The sequence below is a fragment of the Capra hircus genome, chromosome 11 (assembly GCF_001704415.2).
Source record: "Capra hircus breed San Clemente chromosome 11, ASM170441v1, whole genome shotgun sequence".
Taxonomy (NCBI): Eukaryota; Metazoa; Chordata; class Mammalia; order Artiodactyla; family Bovidae; genus Capra; species Capra hircus.
In genome coordinates this window covers 3,542,601-3,554,756 of record NC_030818.1, presented here as the reverse complement: position 1 = coordinate 3,554,756, position 12,156 = coordinate 3,542,601, and the positions used below count along the sequence as shown (strand labels likewise).

Below are 12,156 nucleotides of genomic sequence, written 5' to 3'. Positions count from 1 at the left end.
TATAAATATATAAAACTGAATCACTCTGCTGTATACCAGAAATTAACACAACATTGTAAACTTATTTCAATTAAAGAAATAAATTTAAAAGACAACAACAACCAAAAAACCCCCAATGCAACTAACGTTCGCGGAGGGAAACAGAAACAAAAATTCTATCAGAACAAAGGGAAATAACAAGAAAAAGCCTTGGCATAGTTCTCTGTCAACTGGAAGTCAAGAAATTGGCATTGCTTGCTGATATTGTCCTCCTAGACTCCAACTGAGACCACCCCCTTCCCTACCTATCCCCGTGGTGTTCCATAAAAGAAGGCTGGAGAACGGGGCACACGTGCACATGTGTTCACACATATAAATGGTCACACCACATATACACTCCCTGTTTGGGATTTTGGATGGCGTTGCCAGAATCACACATCAAACTTCTCTGCCAGCTCAGCATCAGGTGGTAGGAAACAATTGCAGTGGGCCAGTGTTTTAAGAGGTTGCTCTCTGGAAATATTTAAATTTCCTCTTTCCACTGATTACATCCTGATCACGTCCTCCAAAGGGGCCCAAATTAGCCTTAAGACAAGAGCATTTCCCTGGCACACAGGAGCTTGAGGACACAGAATGAAAAGTACATTCTTATCATGAAGGAGAAGGTCCACTGCTCAGTAAAGGGACTCCAGCTTTGCACCTTCAGATACTTAGCAACAGAGGGTGCTGGCACTGAAAATGTTTACCCGTCCAACTCCTTCACTTTATAAATAAGAACAATGCAAGACACAGAAAAGAGGACCTGCCCAAGGAAGTCTCACCAAACAGGTCCCTCCCCACATTTGTCCATGGGGACGGGTTTCCAATGCCAGGAGCAGGGTTCTAGCAGGGTCTGGCGGGTGTGGCAGAAGCAGCAAGACTGAGGAGGGAGACACAGCTGGGGTGTCCACAGCAGGAGGGCGGAGGCGGGGAGTGCGAGGGGACAGAGGTACTCACTCCTTCTCCGAGTTGTTGCAGGTGTTGGTGTTGTTTCTGGCCAGGGGCCAGTCACTGTGGGAAGGCAAAGAGAATCTGAACTCGGTCCACTTGCTGGGGACCCCTTGCCCTCAGGCAGTTATTCTGGGACTTCCATCCCCTGTCTCCTGGGCCTTTCCACGCAGCTTGATCACAGGGAATTGCTATCGTTGGGGACAAACTTCTTTGGTGTGTGTGACCAGTTTGTGCTGGTGAATGCCTTGGAGTAGAGGAAGAGGATGGGCACTGGGTAGCGTGAGGATTCTGAATAAATGGGGAGTGCCTCTTTGAATCCCATCCAGCACCCTGGCCTCAATTCCTCTCACGTTTTAGCACGTGCCAGGCAGTGCACCAGACGCTACGGAGGGCACGGAGGCTACCCAGCATGGCGCCCGCCCCCGGGTGCTCCTGGGGGAACAGGCTGAGTGCCTTGGGCCAAGGTGGACAGAGTTAGCAGCAGCAGCAGCACTTTGAGAGGGTCGGCAGGGACGAGGTTCTCACAGGGCCCCTCCCTCAGACACCCTATCACAGGGGTCGCTTCTGATTCTTAGGGCCAAAAATAGACCGAGGGCAGAGCTGCCCCAGGGTTCAGCCCATCCTCCCCACCCCTGTCCCCAACATTCACCTTAAAACTTCAGGGCCCACTACCCAGATCTATGTGAGAATCTTGTAGAAGGTGGGGATTGGTTTTGCACCCAGCGATGTTTATTTAAAGCTGGACTGGGCAGTTCTTGATGGTGTCCTTTAGGAAAAGGCGTGATCCTTGTGAGCTCAGCTGCCAGTTCACGTGTGTGACAGCTGGTTTAAGAAAGCCAGCCTGGCCTCACAGGGCTGGAGGGCGGCTTGCCTGTCTGTGGTCACTGCAGACCAGTCGCAGGACAGGAGTTCTGGGGGCCACAGCCAGTGCCTGGGACTCTCCAGACTGACTCTCAAAGCACCTCTCCTCTGATGTCGAACATCTAGCCAAATAGTTTTTTTGGTACTTCCGCATGCCCTGCCCGTGCCTCCCTCCCTCCATTCAGGATGTGGCTCTAATAGCTTTTTTCGGGATCAATTTACCATCTGAAAATCCCCCGAGAAATCAAAGCTGTGCTATTACAAAGGAAAGTTCAGGTTTCTGGGGTGCAGTGGCATGTGATTGCCACACCCCTGTGCCCATAAACTCATTGGGCCAAACCCCTAGGAGAACTAAGACCCACTTCTGCATACATTTTGCTTGGCTAATAGGACTTGGCCTTGAAAATTCAAGGTCTTCTTCCACCAGGAAGCCTGCCTGATTACTCTGCTCCCATCCTGCGTCACTGCATTCACCTGCCCACCCTGAACCTTCCAGTGAGTTAATCAGGCATTGGTGGCAAGTTGGGGCCTGGCCCTGATGGGGTCCTAGCTCAACCCTCTACTTATCTGGTCACACAGGGAAATGTACAGAGTCTAGTGTTCGTCTCCATGAATCTCAAGTTGTGGAGAAGACAGTTTGATCAGTTAAGCCAAGGAAGTCTTTGCTTGCCCCAAAGGAACTGAACCAGTTTGTTGACTTGCTAACAAACCTCCTTCCCTCCCTACCGCTTCTCTGAGCCCTGCACCCTACCTCCCTGCCACACACCATCCTTGCCCCACCCTGCTTCTCCATGTTCCCCTCTTCCTTAGCCTCCATCCCTCCTGTCTCTCTGGCTCAGCAGTGAACAGCACGTGTGCCGTGTGGTCCTAGAGCTCCCTCCCAGGGATGCTCAGCTCTGGGAGCCTGCACTGTCCCAGCGCTCAGGCCCTCCACAGCACCCTTCTCACAGCCCAGGAAACCAAGGGTTTGTTGTCCAAACTCGTGTGAAACAGTAGCCCAAAAATGCTGCTCCACTGGACCTCTGCCTCTCAGCCAGCAATTCTCATGCCTTCCTCAGCAGGGAAGACTAATGCAGACCTCCTAATGTCACTAGCAAGACATTTCTTTGAACTCTCATATTTTATCTTAAGCATGCTTGTATGTCTTGCACATTTCACAATGTACTGCATAACCTGTAATAAAAATATACCCCCCCACCCCAATCTGGAAATAAAACTGAAGCTCTGAGAAGATCCATCCTGTTTTCCCCAAAGCTTCAGAGCCTTCACTCCCCAGGGGCTTTCTCTGCCTGTTTGAGGTGCCACATCTGAGCCCTTCTGTTTCTTTGACTCAAAAACAGCATTTTCTCTATCAAATGACATAGGGACTGTCAGTTCTGCAACAACCATGCTTCTTTTCACCCTTCTTTTTATGTCTTTTAAATCCTGGCATGACCTAGAGAATTCAGCTTAAAGATCTTGTTCAAGCCCCCCTTTCCCTTAAAGCAAGTTCTGAGCAAGTGTCCTCCTGTTCGTGAGGCTGAGAGGAGGTCTGCTTCCCCCACAGGCTTACCTCTCTTACTGCTACGGGGTCTTAAAGAGACCTTCTGCTGTTGATCGACAACCGATTCAACCCGTGGTGGCTCAGTGGTCTCCCACTGACCAGAAGCTGGGTGCTTCTCAAGAGCACTAGAGGGGAGGGGGAGGGGAAGCAGCAGCTCTGTGTGGGGCGGGGGAGCAGGGGATATCAGTCTAGCCCCTGCAAACTTCTCCGTGTGCCTGCACCCCACAGCACCAGCCACAAGCTCCCCGCTGGGTAGGGAGCCAGGCAAGGTGCTCAGAGCCCTTGTTCTGCAGACCCTTCTCCTAATGAAAAGCAAACACTCTCCCCATTGCCCCCAGGCCCACTTATCGTCCCCTCATTGTTCTCAACCTAACCTGGAGGTGGAAGGTTCCCCTTGAAAGTTCTAACCAACCTTCAGATCTTTTCCCCAGAAGAATGCACCTATACCCATCCATAAAATTGTGGGTACCATGTAGGTACTCCCCGAGGCTCGTGGTACAAAAGCCTCAGTTTTCTAGCAAGAGAGGTCACAGTGCAGAGTAGGATGAGGGTCCTTTGATGGAGAGACTGGTGAGGCCAACGTCCTGCAGGTGCGATTCTGAAGGCACCATCAGCAGGGGGTGCTAGGGGGGCTCTGCAGAGGACAGGGTCAGAGCTCAGCTGAGGCTAGGGCCTCAGATTAAAGGGCTCATCTCCTGCAGGGCTTCTTGAAGTCTGACGGAGACGCTTGGAGCATGCAGTGTAACCCCAGAACAGACCCTTTCTTCAGGGAATACCTGGGCACTGATGCTCCAGCTGGGTTAATCCACACTGGACCACATGAGCTGCAAGTGCTTCCAGCCCCATCTGGTACAAGTGGCCCCGTCTCCCTTACCTTCTCCCTCTGTCTGGTGGCTCCTGGCTGCCCACATTGAACTGGGTATGGCTTTCTCGGCTGGACACCTCTTTGAGCTCGGCTCCGTGGAAACGCTCCAGCAAAGAGTCGGGCCTCTGGTCCTCCTGGTGTAAGTGCCTGGCGGTCCAGGCACGGAGCGAGATGATGAGGCGTGACAACCTGGAAGGACACAGATGGGCAGCCAGGGCGCAGTGGAAGGAGGCGGAAGCCCCCTCCCAGGGGGTGGGGGCAGGGGCAGTGATGCTGGCAGGACAGGATCCCCCCGGCAGGCGGCAGGCTCAGGTTTGACCCCATCCCTGCCCCCACTCCCCAGAACTGCTTCTTCCTCCCTCCTCTGGCACCTGGGATGGAGCTTCCTCCATAAGAGATAGTATTTTCATTGTGGCTTTGTCACTTTAATGCCTGGACTCCATCAAAGGCATGATCCTTCCACTGGGGCCTTAGCAAGTTTTTCTGCTCATTTTTCCTTTTGCCCCATGTAGAGCTCTTTGTTATGAGTGGTAAGCAGAGGAACAGTAAAAAAAAAAAAAAAAAAATACAATTTCCAAATAGGGATAAAATTCAGAGCAAGTTTAATGGAGGAAGCACCCAGATACAACCTAGGCTCTTTCCCCAACACTTGTCCTATGAATTGCTTTTCATACAAACTTTTATTTTCTCTCCAGGCCTGTGGAGAAGTCCCTTTGCCATGTGCACTGACCTCTGTCTTGCAGCAGACCCGGTCCAGGCCTCAAGCACCTGAACCCAGGCAGCCCACATGCCTAGAGCTCATCTCAGCTCCAGCTTTCCCTGTAAAACCTTCCCTCAGCCCCACCTCCTGAGTCTCAGCAGTGGTGGGGGACATTTGGAGGAGGTGAAGGGGGTGGGGGGAGTTTGGGCCGAGAGATTCAACTCTGTTTCTTGGTCTCTGGTTTCCCTGACTTGGCACCCACAGTACAAGGCACTGTCCCCCCAAATCTGTGGTGACCAACCTGGTATGGAGTCATGAATTGTCACATACTTTGATCCCCATCACACTCTTGTGACCATAGCCTAAAAACAGATGAAGTGCAGGAATATCCCACAAACAGAATGGAGAGGCTTATAGCTGCTGCAGCAGATGAATGTCAAGGTGCCTGCCCAGCCCAACCTCTCTGCTCTGACACTCCAGCCACTCAGGTCCTCTCTCTGCTGAGGGGTGGAACAGAGCTCCAGCCTCGGCCAACAGGCTCAGGGATGGGCAACGGATGACTGACCCACAGAGACTCAGTCACTCAAGCCTCTGAACTCAAAACCACTCCAAGACGGGCTTGGGTGTTACAGCTCAGGATCGTATTGTGCAGGCCGTTTTCAGCCTGTACCCGCTGAGGTGAGAGAAGAGAAAGCCAGACACGCAGGAGGCACGCAGGAAAGAGCACATAGATCATGGAGTGCTATTAGCGAAACGAGACAGGGAGGCGGCTGCCTCCCCAGGGCCCCTCATCAGCCCCACCATCTCCATTTCCATGAGGTGGCCTGGATCTTAGCTTATTCCAGCCTTGCTCTAGCCTTCCCCTCTCCATTTGAGGTGAAAGTGTTCTCGTCCTTATAATCAACAGGCCTCAAGAGAGCATTTTATTAATAAGATGAAAAAACCCACTGCAAATCACTTAAGTGCCCAGCTACAAGGAGCTAGTGAAATAAATAACCCCCCACCATCAAAAACATGAAGAATAACTAGACAAATTAATTTTTTTGAAATACTGTTAAGCAGAAACTGTAGAACACACTACTGTTTGAAACTCTGGCTTTGGATGAAAAAAAAAATCAGTGGAAGGAAATAATGAGCCCAGCATTTGCTGACTGTCCAGTGTGGGCTCTGCGGCAGCCCTCATGCTACCAGGTGCATCTTCAGACAAGATTTGAGAGGCGACATGACATCCTCCAGGTGGTGCAGCTATTGATGCTGGAGGACAGACGTCATCAGAACGGAGACAGAGCTCAGAGCCTAGTTAATCTTTCAAATGCTTCTGCAAGGATGTGTGCTATGAAGTCTAGACACTTATGACTGCGGACCTGCCAGGGGCTATTTCAGACAGAGCCGCCATTGCCACCTGCCTGCCACCGGGGTCCACCCCGTAGTCCCCTCCTGGCTGGCTGGCCTTCTTTCTGAATTCTTTTCTGAAACTTCTCTGGTTGGCTTTTTTTTTTTTTTTCTGAATTCTTTCAGAATTGAACAAGTACCTCGATATCATTTTTTATGAGAAAAATTTCAGATAAAGGCAGTTTTTCTTAGATTTTTCTGAGCTCAGAACACCTGACCCAAGAGGAAATTACTCCCTGATAGATTTCTGCCTCTGCCTCTCCTGCCCCTTTCTTCTCCAAATCGGCAACCCCACCCTCATGCACCATTTCTTCCTAAGACTTATCTTGTTTCTGCCTCTGTCTCCTCTTTCCCAAGCTGAGGGCTGAAACCGGTCAGTTACCTGGTGGGACCCTGGCTGGTGAAGGAGCTTTGCCTGGATTCAGCCAGTCCTCTAGTCTCCATGGCAATGCCTTCCTGCAGTTCTGACGATGTCTCCTCGCATGGCAAGTGGGTCCTAGGAAGTCAAATATGCAGCAAGCGAAATTGATTTCCAGCTCATCCACCTCTTGGACACGTTGAGGACCAAGATGGCCAGATGCTCTGCTTAAAGAGGAACGCCGCTGTCAGAGATCCTCACCCCAGGTCTCCACACTTCAGTTCATGCTCCAGCAGATCCTGGCTTCTAGGATAATGTGCCCTTTCCTTTATGGCAAGGAGGCCACTGCCCACAGCCTAGGTGAAAGGGGCCATCCAGCAGTAAGTGGTCCTTATTAGAGCACCGAGGGCAGGGGGTTGGGGTCGGGGAGGTACCGTGCCTGCCTATGGACCCACAGCAGTTGTTTCCAAATGAGGATTCCAGAACAAGGACTCTGGTTCACACACATCTCTGCATGCTGAAACCCTGTCTTCTAAAGCCAGATCCAGCGCCTCCTCCTTCAAGAGGTCTTCCCTTGCCTTCTGTCCCAGTGTGTATGTGCTGCGGGAAACCACTGATTAAGAGGAGGGTCCTGAAATACTGTGATGAGTTGGCTTCATATTTGTATAGTGCTTTCAAATAAAAGTCCACTTCTGCTGTGCCCTTTTGCCAAGGTAGGGGCGGAGGACTTTCCCTCGTGCAATTCAGGGCAAAAAGTCTGAGCATTAGCAGAGCCTGGTGTTTGTTGAATTTCCTGAAATAAGATCTCTCTGTTGGAGCCTGTTTTCCTTTCTTTCCCTTTAAAACTTCCTGAGGCTGAAGTCTGATCAGCCTGATTAAAAGCCATCCAGGCACTGGCCTCTAAGGATTTGCACTTCATCCTTTGAGTCTTGAGGAGCCCAAGCAAGACAAATTAATTTGATCACATGACCTATTCCAACCTAATCAGCCTTCTTAACAAGGTGGCAACACGGTTGAAGAAGTAAGCAAGAATTACTGTCAGGGTAAAGGCTCTGTGTCTCCCCAGTGAGTGATCAGAAGTCAGAATTCCACAACCCAGCCGCCAAGCTGCTGCCTCTTCCTTTCTGCAACAGCCCTGCTGTCTCCAGCACGGGGGGAGCTTACTACCACACCGTGTCTCCTCCAGGCAGTCTCTGCTCAGCCCTGACAGCCAGCAGGTTCTTCTCTCCCTCAGCTTCCCCAGATCGAGGAAACTTTTTTTTTCTTTTTTTTTTTTTTGCTGAAAACACACAGAGTGATACATAAAGTATCTGCCATTTATTGACTGCTTACTGTATGTCAGCCACTTACATTTTATTACTTAAATCATATAACAACGTTCTAAGAACGAAACCGAGGTCCAGGGAGATTAAATAACTTTCGGGAAAAACTGAGATTTGAATGCCGTCCCCTCCCATTTCAAAGCCTGCTGTCACCCACTCGTGAATCTGCCTTCTACATTTTCTGATTAGAACAAAAGTTGAATAGGACACGGCTGAGGCAGACGGTGACTGCAGCTATAAGATTAAAAGATGCTTGCTCCTTGGAGGAAAAGCTATGACCAACCTAGACAGCATATTAAAAAGCAGAGACATCACTTTGCCAGCAAAGGTCCGTCTTCTAGTCAAAGCTAGGGTTTTTCCAGTAGTCATGTATGGATGTGAGAGCTGGGCTATAAAGAATGCTGAGCACTGAAGAACTGATGCTGTCGAAATGTGGTGTTGGAGAAGACTCTTGAGAGTCCCTTAGACTTCAAGGAGATTAAACCAGTTCATCCTAAAGGAAATTAGCCCTGAATATTCATTGGAAGGACTAACGATGAAGCTGAAACTTCAATACTTTCTTGATTTGATGTGAAGAACTGACTCATTGGAAAAGACCCTGATGCTGGGAAAGACTGAAGGCAGGAGAAGGGGATGACAGAGGATAAGATGGTTGGATGGCATCACCGACTTGATGGACATCAGTTTGAGCAAGCTCCAGGAGTTGGCGATTGACAGGGAAGCTTGGCGTGCTGGAGTCCATGGGGTCGCAAAGAGTCGGACACAACTGAGGGACTAAACTGAACTGAGGACTGATTTCTGTAGCATGCCACTAGAGACGCGACTCTGGTTCCCCTAGCTGCACTATGTGGGCACGTTTTTTTTTTATTGCCAAAGCACCTAATTGAATTCTCTCTCTAATCTCATAAGAGACCACTCACACCTCAACCTCACACATATAAGAGACCCTGTCAGGACTTCCCCTGACAGTAGATGAGAATCCATCTGCCAATACAGGGAACATGGGTTCAGTCCGTGGTCCAGGAAGATCCCACACGCTGCGGAGCAACTAAGCCCATGCACCACAACTGCTGAGCCTGTGTGCTGCAACTAGGCAAGCCCGTGTACCTAGAGCCCATGCTTTGCAACAAGAGAACCAGCTGCAATGAGAAGCCTGGGCACTGCAACAAAGAGTAGCCCCCACTTGCTGCAACTAGAGAAAGCCTGCACGCCTAAACAAAGACCCAGTGCAACCAAAAATAAAATTAATTTAAAGAGAGAGACCCTATCAGAGGCCCTGCTACAATTAGGAAGCTACAATTCCCTTGCCCTTCTAGTATTGTGTACCACAAAGCTGGGAATGCATCTTCCAAGGCACCGGGTCAGTTACAGGAGGAGGAGACAGGGGGACAAGTGAATCCATCTTCTCCATTCCCTGGTTCCGAGCAGCTGGCATGCCTGGGGGTGGGGAGCTGGAGGTGGGGGCAGCAACTGGCAGCTGGGCTGGAGCTCCGCATGGCCTGTGTGCCCGGAAGATCTGGAGGTGGTCCCCAGGACGAAGGTGTTCTGTCCCCACCAGCTCCTCAGGGAGCTCCAGGCACCAGGCAGTCAGCCCAGCATTTCTGCCTAGTCTGGTTTCTGCTAATTGTGTGGGAGCACCTCCTGAGAGCAGATTTACTTGCATCCGCAGCAAAAGACTCCATGCGCATGACATCAGGGCTTGTGGGTGAGTGAGAGGGGCAGAACTCATCCCAGATATCAAAGCAGGCCTGCAGCTCGCAGCAGTGAGAGCCCCTGCATGTGGCCTGGACCTACGATGTCCACTGGGAGGGGATGCAGCAGAGTGGGGGACCCGGAGGCCTGGGTTTGAGTCCCTACCCCAACACCTGTTAGCTAGGTGTACTGCAGGCTTGTCACTTACCCTCCCTGAGTTTAATTTTCCTGGTCTTTGAAAAGGAAACAAAGGAAAAATTGATTTAATAATGGCTTGTTCAAACACCCAAGTCCCAAAAGGCACATTTAGTTGTGAGGAACAGGAAGGGTCTTATATGATGTAAGTCCAAGGGACCCAAGGGCCTTTTTTTTCTGGATGCATCTCCCTAATTGTTTCTTGATGCCCAAAGTTCTACCCTGATGTCTTTTTTCTAGCTCCAGAATCTCTACCCTTTTTAAATGCCTGGGAGATACTTAAATAATAGCAAATCTAATGAGTTACTCCTCAGAGAAACTGATTTCACAAGGTAGACAGAAGGGGAGATGGGGTGGGAGGAGAGGAAACAAATGTCTGAGGTGACATTTTGAGTCCCCAGGGACACACGGGTACTGCTGAAAGGGAGAACCTTCTGGCAATCACTGCAAGATCAGAGATTCAGAACCTCGAAGGGAAATACAGAGGGTGGAGACTGGGGGCCAGGCCCCGTCCTGCCAGGAGCTAGCTGAGGACCTGACAGGCCTCAGGCTCTATAGAACGAGCAGATCAGGCCAGGACAACCCGACGTTGCCTCCCACTCGCAGACTCCTCCTCGGTGGTGATGCCACCTCTGCAGGGAGAAGCCCTGTGGGGTCGGTAATCAGCAAGAACAAGGACAACTGGTGAAGCACAAGAAACTGACTGCTTGGAAAGACAAGGTCGTTTTCAACGTGTAAAGCTCACCTTCTGTGTTTATTCATACAGAGGAATTCATGTCCATGAAGTGAGGCTTTTTTCTCACTGGAGGAAGCAGAGGTTCTCATCAGAATGGAAACCGGTAATTAACTTTGTGCTCTGTGGATCTGGTGTCTTCCTCTAGTGACTTTGGGGACATGCGAGTGAACAGAAGTGACCTTTTAGAACAAGGGTGGAGAGTGTGAGACATTATTTTTCTTCTCCTCCCAAGCCCTGAGGACCTAGAGTGACGGGCAGGTGCTGCCCCAGCCGCATGTGACCAGGGAACCGAAGTCACTGCATTTTTGCCTTCGGTCCTGGGGAAGCAGGTTGCAAATGGTTTTCTTTTGTGATAATTGCTTTGGGCTGTACTCAGGAAGCAGCACGAAGAAGTCTCCTCTTCTGTAGGACATGACCCTCTATCCCAACAGCTCCTCTAGAATAGCTACACCAGGAGATTGCTCTGGGGGTTGAGGTGTCCTTGGTGCTAGCTGCAATTCTCTGCAGCAGGTTCTGAAGCCTTTATTGCATTATCTGCAAAAATATGCCAGAGAGCTCTTAAATAATTGAGTCAATGAAACAGATCTAAATAGAGCAAAATGCAAGATATTTTTATTTCTGGTCTTTTCAAGGTATAAATTTAATTTTTTTTTTGTTGTTGTTCAAAGGAAACACTTTGATCCTTCCTTATGACTCTTCACAAGCAAAATGATCTCAGTGATTTAAAAGAGAAATGGAAACTGGTCTCTAATTTGGTGAAAGAGCTGGGAAGAGAGATGTCTCAGGGGACCGGAAGATGACGTCTTCCCTTTTTGGGGGGCCCTCAGCAAAGGGCCAACCAACACACAGGTTCCCAGCGCAGCTGTGTGATATCACTGAGGATAAAGAGTGATTCATATTCAAGGACACCCATTTGTAATTATTTCTCCAAAAGCTTTCTAAAAGGATTGGAATTTCAAGGCAAAGATCTATGATTCGTTCAGATTCCATTTCCTCCCTCAAAATAGGGATTGGAAACTTTAAAAATTTTATGTGACTGTGTCAAAGTCCTTTGCTCAAATAAATCTTACAGGGAAAATTGGTCTGTCCATAAGCAGATGTTAGGCTGCTCAGAGAAGCAGGGGAGGGGCCTGGAAGAAGCTTTCTGGCCCAAGGCTGTACCATCCCCAGTGTGAACTCCTATTCTCAATCCTCAGTGATGCTAAGGAACCATCTTGGAAACTTTTGTTAACCCACTCCTGGCTCTGTGAGATAATGCTTCTCATGAAGGCAGCTTTTTTCCTGTCTCTCCTTTTGAGATCTCTCTAGTGTTTCCATGGGATTCTGTACTAATCTGTCAACAAGCTCTTACCGCATGTGTTGTTGGGCATGGCCCCCCGTGGAGCTCAGTGAGACTTGACTGGTGGTCAGGCTGAGACAGCCTGATGTGGACACAGGCAGAAAATGGCCAGTCCAGGTGTCAGGGCAGCTGGGGCTATTGGAGGTCAGAGGGGTCAGAAAAGGCTTCAGCCTGGGACACAGAG

At 49.9% G+C, this 12,156-nt stretch overlaps 1 protein-coding gene across 2 annotated transcripts in view; it reads right to left on the bottom strand.

The window, feature by feature from the left end:
* The window catches only part of CNGA3 (cyclic nucleotide gated channel alpha 3), a 38,602-nt gene that overhangs the window by 8,973 nt on the left and 17,473 nt on the right, over window positions 1–12,156 (bottom strand). Inside the window, exons 3-6 of one of the 2 annotated variants that reach the window (XM_018054886.1) lie at window positions 6,713–6,826; window positions 4,248–4,427; window positions 3,383–3,498; window positions 801–1,029 (exon numbers count right to left, since the gene is read on the bottom strand). In XM_018054886.1, the coding sequence (XP_017910375.1) occupies window positions 801–1,029; window positions 3,383–3,498; window positions 4,248–4,427; window positions 6,713–6,826 (639 nt within the window). The remainder of the gene's footprint in view (window positions 1–800; window positions 1,030–3,382; window positions 3,499–4,247; window positions 4,428–6,712; window positions 6,827–12,156) is intronic. The other variant, XM_005686265.3, reaches the window with a different exon arrangement.